At 43.3% G+C, this 10544-nt stretch overlaps 1 protein-coding gene across 1 annotated transcript in view; it reads left to right on the top strand.

Annotated features, from left to right (window-relative positions):
- MINDY4 (MINDY lysine 48 deubiquitinase 4) overlaps positions 1-10544 on the top strand; it is a 105394-nt gene that overhangs the window by 59144 nt on the left and 35706 nt on the right. Inside the window, exons 10-11 of the mRNA XM_026651996.1 lie at positions 1896-1961; positions 2236-2303. Of these exons, the coding sequence (XP_026507781.1) occupies positions 1896-1961; positions 2236-2303 (134 nt within the window). The remainder of the gene's footprint in view (positions 1-1895; positions 1962-2235; positions 2304-10544) is intronic.

The raw sequence follows: 10544 nt of genomic DNA, 5'->3' as shown, positions 1-10544 counted from the left end.
CAATCACACCGGAAGCCCATGGCAAAGCCAGAAATATAACCATCTCTCCTGACCCTGAGTCCCATGTTTTGGCCTCAAGACTATTACTCCCCTCAAAATCAAGGGGTGTAAATCAGTGATAAAGAACAGACACTGTTGAAATAATAGAACTGTAGGACTGGAAGGGATCTTGAGAGGTCATCTAGTCCAGTCCGCTGCACTCATGGCAGGACTAAGTATTATCTAGACCATCCCTGACAGGTGTTTGTCTAACCTGCTCTTAAAAATCTCCAATGATTTGGTACTCCTAAGCTGGTTCCAAGAATTGCCCTTCCTCCCACAGATCATTCTTAAATTAATAATGAACTTCCATGCAATAAATTTCACATATCAGGAACTAACATTTTAAAAGAGCTCTCAGAATATATGAATTTTATAGCTAAAATAGTATTTAAAATATATTATTTTGGTAAGTGTTGTTGTAGTCATGTTGGTCCCAGGATATGAGCGAGACAAGGTCGGTAAGATAATACCCCACCATATATTACTCATAGACTTTAAGGTCAGAAGGGACCATTATGGTCATCTAGTCTGACCTCCCGCATGATGCAGGCCACATAAGCTGACCCACCCACTTTCCCTTAACTGAGCTGTTGAAGTCTCCAGATCGTGATTTAAAGACTTCAAGTCACAGAGAATCCTCCAGCTTGCGACCCCTACCCCATGCTGCGGAGGAAGGCGAAAAACCTCCAGGGCCTCTGCCAATCTACCCTGGAGGAAAATTCCTTCCCGACCCCAAATATGGCGATCAGTAGAACCCCGAGCATACAGACAAGATTCTCCAGCTGGATCCTCATTTTACCAGCGATGGCACGTTATTGCCTAATTGACTAAAATCACGTTATCCCCTCAAACCATTCCCTCCATAAACTTATCTAGCCTAATCTTGAAGCCAGACAGGTCTTTTGCCCCCACCATTTCCCTCGGAAGGCTGTTCCAAAATTTCACCCCTCTGATGGTTAGAAACCTTTGTCTAATTTCAAGCCTAAACTTCCCCACGGCCAGTTTATATCCATTTGTTCTCGTGTCCACATTAGTACTGAGCTGAAATAATTCCTCTCCCTCCCTGGTATTTATCCCTCTGATATATTTAAAGAGAGCAATCATATCTACCCTCAGCCTTCTTTTGGTTAGGCTAAACAAACCGAGCTCCTCGAGTCTCCTTTCATACGAAAGGTTTTCCATTCCTCGGATCATCCTAGTGGCCCTTCTCTGTACCCGTTCCAGTTTGAGTTCATCCTTTTTAAACATAGGAGACCAGAACTGCACACAGTACTCCAAATGAGGTCTCACCAGCGCCTTGTATAACGGAAGCAGCACCTCCTTGTCCCTACTAGAAATACCTCGCCTAATGCATCCCAAGATCGCATTAGCTTTTTTCACAGCTACGTCACATTGCCGACTCATAGTCATCCTGCGGTCAATCAGGACTCCGAGGTCCTTCTCCTCCTCCGTCACTTCCAACCGATGCGTCCCCAGCTTATAACTAAAATTCTTGTTAGTTATCCCTAAATGCATCACCTTACACTTCTCACTATTAAATTTCATCCTATTACTATTACTCCAATTTACAAGGTCATCCAAGTCTCCCTGCAGGATATCCCGATCCTTCTCCGAATTGGCAATACCTCCCAACTTTACCAATTACCTCACCAATGTTGTCGCTCTCATTTTAGTAACTTTGCTGAAAAAAGTGAGAGTTGTGAACATCATGGGTTTCAATGGATCCGATCCAATTTACACCAGCTGAGGATCTGGCCAAACATTCAGATTTTCGTTACTTAAATAATTCAGGCTTGATTTATACCAGCTTATTGTTATCTATTTTAATTGCATTATTTTACATTTTGTTCCAGCTAATACTACATAGTGTCACAAAATATGAAGATCTGACCATTTTTCTTCAGCAGAACATTCATCAGGTATGGTGCATGGAGAGGAAATTCAACTTGTCATTGTTCAGCTGTTATTTTTTCAGTATTTAACGTTTCGTAGAAAACTGTATAAACAACGGTTTGGGTATGACGCTGATGCGACCCATGTTTGAAAAAGATGAAGGACCAAATTCAGACCATAACGTAAATGGGAGTGAGTCTTATTGACCTTAGTTGGAGGTGCATCTCCTTATGCGAGGGCTGAAAAGCATATTCAATAAACAAACACATGTAAATACAGTGGAACTTTTTTTCCTTCCAGTTTGAAACTGGTCCATTTGGGTGCATTCTTCTTACCCTGTCGGTTATCTTTACAAGATCTATCGACCTGTGAGTATTTTTATATTCCTCTTTCATAAACTTCAGAGTTGCCTTAACCATGTGAAAGGTGTAACACAGGCAGGGAGTGGTCACCCTTCAAAACTTTCTAGTTTCCACAGACAGTCCCTTGGCCCACTTAATAATATGAGTTCAGCATTTACAGCATTCTAGGTGTTGTCTCTTACAAGTATAGGGAATACCGCTGATATTGACTGACTCCTATGTCTGGCTTTATCAAAAGCTCAATAAATCAGTAAAAGGCTTTCTGTTAGTTTTAGATCAGGCTCCTAATCTATAACTGGTGAGTTTTTAAGGGCATCCACTGTGGAAAGTGTTCTAGTAGAAAGATGCTGAAGCCAGTCCTTTGGACCACATGGAGCCTGGTTTGTGTGACTGCAGTGAGGTACACAATACATCCAGCCAGCAGGTGAAGTGCACTGTGCCAATTGGGTTAGTCTTCTCTAGTGTCTCTCTGCCACATAACAAATACAACCAAAACAACAGACCGTTTTTGTTCCTGGCTCTCCAATTCTAGCAGATTTTCTGATAGCCTGAGCACTTTTACTTCATTTCAGTTTTGGATGGTGATTCCGTTTTATATGGTCAGATGTCACTCAGGAAGCAATGATCGCTAAGTGAGTCAGTTGTTTAGTGTAATATACATGCCGGCTCTAATTTAGAAGCATTCTTTAAGATAGCCTGTTTTACATTCCATTGAGGGTCACCAGCATGTGAGACAATGGGTGAGATGTTGATTTGCACTTAATAGAGTTCACTGCCATCTGTCTCAGGACTAATCAGCGAACTCTATACCACAATGTCAAAGCACACCCTGCAAAAGCCTTTAAGAATCATACCCAAGCAAAAGAGAAGTGTCGATACATCCACTGTATATCCATCTCTCAACAATAACGCTCATGAAGAAACCATTTGTGTTTACAGAAGATTATGCATTAGGATTATCAAAGCGCTTTGCTGCAGTTAGGATTTTCTTCCTCTCACCCCTATATTGTGTTGAAAAGAAATCACAATTTGGAACTGAGTTTTATATATATAGTCAGTTGCTAATCCACTGAGTTTTCTTCCAGGATTCACAGTTTTTTTTTAAATTGACTTCACATTAACATTGCACTATGTTTCCATTGCCATTATGCAGAGCTGGCACCCAAGCAGTTCATAGAATATCAGGGTTGGAAGGGACTTCAGGAGGTTATCTAATCCAACCCTCTGCTCAAAGCAGGACCAATCCCCAGATGGTTTTTTGTCCCAGATCCCTAAATGGCCCCCTCAAGGATTAAACTCCTAGCCCTAGGTTTAGTAGGTTAATGCTCAAACCACTGAGCTATCCCTTCCCCAGTTAGTTTACTATTAATAATATCTGTATTTAATAATATAAGTAGTGTTATCTTCATTTTATTGGCTGGGGAACTGAGGCCCAAAGAGATGTGGTGGCTTTTCTTAGGCCACACAGGCATGAGATTTTAAAAGATATTTGGGTGCCAAGTAGGTTTTTCCTAAGCACCTAGATGCCTAACTCCCATTGATTTCAGTCCATGAACCAGCCATTAACTAGTACCTATTTCTAAATGATACAAGCAGTGAGGTTATATCTCCTGTTATTTTTGAAATCCTAACAGAAGGATTATGCCATGTCAACTTATCTGTAATTGATTTCAGTGGGAGTTAGGTGCCTAGACACTTTTGAAAAATCCCACTTGGCACTCATCTGCATTTTCAAGTGTCTAAATACCTTTATAAATCTGATCTACAGTTGCAGTGCTGGTACAAACTCCAGCTCTCTTAAATGCCAGATCAAGCACTGTCCCGCTGGACCACCTTCAGAAACTGTGCTGCTTTCCTGGGCTTGAGTGAGGTATTGAAAGTAAATAGTACCAAAACCTCTCTTTTGTTTATAAGAAACAGAAATTTAACACTAACGACAGTGAAATGTGGACTCAAACCTCTGCACAGCCTTTAAATAGCAAACTAAACCTTCTTATGTATATTTCAATGACAGATGAGTGGAGATGTCGTAATCATAGGTTAGGATTTGAAAAATAACAGGAGATATGACCTCACTATTCATATCTTTCAGAAATATGTGCCATTTAGTGGCTGGTGCACAGATGTAGTGAGTGGTTGTTATTTACATAACTGACATAGTTCTGGGTGAGAATTCAAAGGCCAGGGAGAACTGTTATACTCACGGCTGTCCCTAGGGGGGTGTGGGGCCTGGGACAAATCAGCCTATATGGGCCCCCCTTGGGGCAAGGGGTGCACTGGGTCTCCCATGGGGGCACTGGATGGGGCACGGGGCGCACTGATGGGGGCAATGGGGCTCCAGCTGCTCCACGGGGCGTGGGCCGAGGAAGTTTACCTGGCGCAAAGCGCATCCACTGGTGGTCGGGGGTGCCCTTCCGCTGGGTGACAGTGCTGCCTCCTGCCCAGCCTTGGCTGGCATCCCCACACTCCTTGGCCTCAGCATTCGAATAATGGTGGTACCAGGGTGGCCGCACGGGGCCGGGGAGCTGCGTGCGCAGCAACCTCCTGCCAGCACTGCCCCGGGGCCCGGCAGGGGCCCAAGAGCCCAGGGAGGAGACAGGGACCGCGTGATCTGTGCGCAGGTGCCACAGGGGAGCCCAGCTGTCTGGGGGGGAGGCAGGGCCAGACAAACCACACTGCCTCCTGCTCGCTGGCTGCCTCTGTCTGCTCTGCTCACTGCTCAAGGCAGACAGCTGGTGTCCTCACCCCATCTGGCACTGAGATGTCGACATGCGGGGCCCACCAAAGCACGTTGCACGGAGCGGTTGCCCTGATTTGCCTTACCCAAGGGATGGCTCTGGTTATAGTTAAGGGGGTCTTGTCCAGCAGTAGAGCTGATCAGGAATTTTCTGTTAAAATATTTTTTTCCACAGAAAATGAAATTGCCACAAAATTAAAACTTTCCATGCAAAAATTTCAATTTTGCCAACATTTTTCAATTTTACATTGAGAAAATCAAAACAAAATATGTCAGCCCAAATCAAAATATTTTGGTTCCTCTAACTGAATCAAATGTTTCATTTCAGGTCAGTTTGATATTAAATTGTGTCTGAGTGGTCATGATGCCTCATGGAAATTGTAGCTTGGGTGCCTCATTCCACACTTCTCTATAGGCTACAGTCCTTGGCTGGACTACTGATCTCCGAGAGTGGACTACAGTCTCTCCTCTGGTTGAACCGATGCAGGAGCCCAGCCCTTGGTAGAGAATGGGGGCACGAGGCATTCGAACTACAACTCCCACGAGGCTCTGCTCAGCTCAGAGTTACATAGGTGAGTGTCAAACCAGATGAAATAAAATGTTTGAATTCAGTTCATAAATTCACTCAGAAATAAAAATTTTGGAACTTTCTGTTCCACCGAAAATTTGAAAGTTTTGACTTTTCACCACAATTCAGGGTGAAAACAAATTACGGAATTTCCCACAGGATAGAAATTCCAATTTTTGACCAGCTCTATCTAGCAGTCATTGTAAGTCAGTAAGATCATGGGCATTTTGTTAAATAGATCTACACAAGTAAGAAAGGTGAAGGGTTGTGCTTTCATGCTGCTCTCTATATTTTGCTTATGATTTTATCATACCGCATGCTCACATAACCCTCAGCTGTGGAACTGATAACAAATGGAAAGAGGCAAGAGAGAATTCCTAAGTGAGTTCCTCATGATTTGTTGTTGCCTCTGGTTTGGGAAGCAATGCTAGTTGCTAATGATTGTAACTGCATTTTGACTGCTAGTGGTGAAAAAAATCAGAAATAATTGCAGTCTTACATTAGATGCAGTTGCATCTCTTCAAACTTCCTCCTCAAACATCTTACTCATCCATGCAATGTTAGGCATAGTCTGTTGCTCTATTAGGACCTTGCTGGCACTGATCCATCCATCCAGAGGCCTACTTTAAAGTCCTGCATCCCACCAGAATGGTCCTGCGGTGGGCCCCCATTGTAGCAACATAAAATCTTCTTGGCCTCTCTCCCTCCTCTGTTATACATGAGACCATCAGTTCTACAACCAATTGCCAAACTGAGGCCCGATTGACCATTTGAATACGTTACCTCAGATTCCTGTATGCAAGCACAGTGCATTGCCACCTTGAAACTATCTTATCGTCCCCTCAAGACTAAATAATATTGGCTGCATCACACACACTGTCAGTGTGTTACTCACAAACTTCAGGAACTTATTTGGCCAGCGTGGACCATGGGCATTTCACTGCTTAATAGTAGCTCATTACAACTAGATTTGTGCACACAGGAGTGCTTATTTGAACCTTTTAACTTTTACCTCTTAAATGTTTCTTGTGAATGAAGAAAACAGTCGTTTGATCTCTGAAAAACCACCAAGAAGTTAGGGGTCAAGAGGAGGCCGTGTAGGTCATTAAAGGTGACTTCTTATAAACCCAGCAAAAGTGAGTCAACCTGTATCTCCTTATTGCGATCCCCAATCTCTAGTAACTGCGTCTTTGTAGTCTTTTCTCTTCCACAAATGTGGCCAGCTCCTTCTTGAATCGACTTATGTAGTTCTTCATCAAGTGCTCACACATGTCCATTCTGCTGTATGTCTGTGTTCGCCTCGGGCACAGTTATTCGAGAACTTTTTCCCTCAGTGGTACCCATCAGGTCAGCTCAAGCTCCCTCTATTGCCTTATGCCGCTGTGCACTGGTATAAGAGGATGGAGCTGCCCACTGACCCCTCTCAGTTCCTTCTTACTGCCAGCGATGGTTGTTGGAGTGATCTTAGACTACTTATCACAAGTGCTTCCCTCACTCCTTTGTGTTAGGAATTAGTTAGTTAAGATAAGTTAGTTTTAGCTAGTTTTTTTACTGATAGGTTTAGTCTTAGGTCTTTTGGACTACGTTTTTCATTCTTTAGTACAGGGCTGGGTGCCAGAACGATGCCACGCTCACCAGGGTATACGTCCTGCCACACTTGTGCTAAATCCATGCTGGCCAGTGACCCATGCCTGGTGTTTGGGAAAATCAAATATCAACGACAGGTGTCACATCGTCAAGGGGTTTGAACCCCACTCAAAGGACAGAGCGGCCAGGCTCAAGGGTCTGCTCATGGAGGCAGCACTTCAGACACCATTGAACTCATTTCACACAGAGAGAGCACCGAGTGCGGAGCACACCAGAGATGTCTGTGGTTCCTTGGTCCCTCTTGTTGGTACCAAAGGAAAGGCTTAGACCTTCCTCAGGCGTGGTACCACACTTGATTGTGTCGGTGCCTAAGCCTAGTAAAGGCAGAAACTCTAGTCTAGGAAACATGGTGGGAAAAGTCTTTTGCTTGAGCAATCTTCAGCTAAAACGAAGGGATCGCTGGCGCTGAGGCAATGTATTCACTGATGTGTGATAAATGATTAAATATAAAATAACCACAAAAGTGACATTCATGCTACTCCACTTGTTAACTCTCTCAATTCAGCAGATGTCTGAGGGCTTGTCTACACTACCGTGCGGGGTCGATCTAAGATACGCAACTTTGGCTATATGAATAGCGTAGCTGAAGTCGACATACTTAGATCTACTTACTGCGGTGTCTTCACTGCGGTAAGTCGATAGCTGATGCTCTCCCATCGATTCCACTTGCACTCCTCGTTCTGGTGGAGTATCGGAGTCGATGGGAGAGCGCTCAGTGGTCGATTTATCGCATCTATAACAGACGTGATAAATCGACCTCCACTTGATCGATCGCTGCCTGCCGATCCGGCGGGTAGTGTAGACAAGCCCTGAGCTGCAGATGGAACAATGTGTCCTCCACCCTTGACCTGTTCCCTTTTACTGACACCATTTCCCACCCCTGAGCCAAACTCTAATCTATAGTTCCCTTAAAACATACTTGCTCTCCTTTTATAAACTGCTGGTGCTGTGCAGGAGGATAGAGAAAGCTTTCCTGAACTAACAATATGTCCAATGGCATAACCGGTCTCAGGGTCAAGTAGCATGTCCAGTAACATGGGGGACTGAGCATGTCCTTGATGTAAATTGTTCATTGGCCATTTTAACAGAAAAACTGGTTTCCAATAAGCAATTCCCCCACATCCTCAGAAAAACGTTGTCCCAGGACAAGAGGGAAATTGTGTGAGAGAGGGAAATCATGCTAAGAGAGAATTCAGTGTTGAACATCAGAACACAAGAACAGCCGTACTGGGTCAGACCAAAGGTCCACTAAGCCCAGTATCCTGTCCTCTGACAGTGGCCAATGCCAGGTGCCCCAAAGGGAACAAATAGACAGGTTATCATCAAGTGATCCATGCCCTGTCACCCAATCCCAGCTTCTGGCAAACAGAGGCTAGGGGCACCATTCCTGCCCATCCTGGCTAATACCCATTGATGGACCTATCTTCCATGAATCTATTTAGCTCCCTTTTGAACCCCGTTATAGTATTGGTCTTCACGACACCCTCTGGCAAGGAGTTCCAGAGGTTGACAGTGCGTTGTGTGAAAAAATACTTTCTTGTGTTTGTTTTAAACCTGCTACCTATTAATTTCATTTTGGTGGCTCCTTGTTCCTGTATTATGAGAAGGAGTAAATAACACTTCCTTATTTACTTTCTCTATACCACTCATGATTTTATAGACCTCTATCATATCCCCCCTTAGTTACCTCTTTTCCAAGCTGAAAAATCCCAATCTTATTAATCTCTCCTCATATGGAAGCCATTCTATACCCCTAATAATTTTTGTTGCCCTTTTCTGAACCTTTTCCAATTCAAATATATCTTTTTTGAGATGGGGCGACCCCATCTGCATGCAGTATTCAAGGTGTGGGCGTACCATGGATTTATATAAAGGCAATATGATATTTTCTGTCCTTATCATCTATCCCTTTCTTGATCATTCCCAACATTCTGTTAGCTTTTTTGACTGACGCTGCACATTGAGTGGATGATTTCAGAAAACTATCCACAATGACTCTAAGATCTCTTTCTTGAGTGGTAACAGCTAAGTTAGACCCCATCACTGTATATGTATAGTTAGGATTATGTTTTCCAATGTGCATTACTTTGCATTTATCAACATTAAATTTCATCTGCCATTTTGTTGCCCAATCACCCAGTTTTGTGAAATCCTTTTGTAGCTCTTCGCAGTCTGCCTGGGACTTAACTATCTTGAGTAGTTTTATATCATCTGCAAATTTTGCCACTTCACTGTTTACCCCCTTTTCCAGATCGTTTATGAATATGTTAAATAGGACTGGGCCCAGTACAGATCCCTGGGGGACACCACTATTTACCTCTCTCCATTCTGAAAACTGACCAAGGGGGGATATGATAGAGGTCTTACCCTTTGTTTCCTATCTTTTAACCAGTTACCGATCCATGAGCAAACCTTTCCTCTTATCCCATGACTGCTTATTTTGCTTAAGAGCCTTTGGTGAGGGACCTTGTCAAAGGCTTTCTGAAAATCTAAATACATTATATCCACTGGATCTCCTTTGTCCGCATGCTTGTTAACCCCCTCAAAGAATTCTAGTAGATTAGCGAGGCATGATTTCCCTTTACAAAAACCATGTTGACTATTTCCCAACAAATTATGTTCATCTATGTGTTTGACAATTTTGTTCTTTACAACAGTTGAGATTTTTGTTATATAAAAACTTGTGCCATCATGTAATCTACTGCCCATTTTCTGGCGGCCGTAACAGAGAGAGCAGGAGGGCGAAATAGCTGTCATTTACCTCCAGTGCAAAAATAAGCAACTTGGAACTATTTGAAATGCCCACGTTCCACAGTCTAAGCTCTATTTTGTGGTTTTAAACCAATGAGAAAGCATGGAGCTAGGGGCAATCAAGAGGTGCCACATAGATTTGTGACTCAATAGACATTAGTAGAAGTTTAAACTAGAATTCAGCTTCAGTAACCGGGACAGATATCAAGTCTGAAGTAGCAACTAGAGAAAACGTCGTGATATTCCATTCAAGAAAATAACTGGGAAGGTCATGATTTTCCAGGAGAGAAAATAAAGGGAGGGTCACATTTTGGCTGCTCCTACTCTGGTGCAGGTAAAGATTGTTCCCCACCCACACCCCACAATGCTGCTTCGTCCATCACAGTCGTGTGAACCTGAGCTCAAGTCTGTGAAGGGTCCCACACTGATGAGCATCGGAGCTAGCTAGAGGGATTTGATTGTCTAAAAATACATATTTACATGGCATAAATCAGCTTCAAAATGACGCATTGTTCTGTGGGGTCATCTTCCATGTGCTTCTATG

Source organism: Terrapene carolina, unplaced genomic scaffold (assembly GCF_002925995.2).
Source record: "Terrapene carolina triunguis isolate 2854851 unplaced genomic scaffold, T_m_triunguis-2.0 Scaffold111, whole genome shotgun sequence".
Lineage (NCBI taxonomy): Eukaryota > Metazoa > Chordata > Testudines > Emydidae > Terrapene > Terrapene triunguis.
Note: the sequence above shows the minus strand (reverse complement) of the source record. Positions and strands in the feature narration are given on the sequence as shown.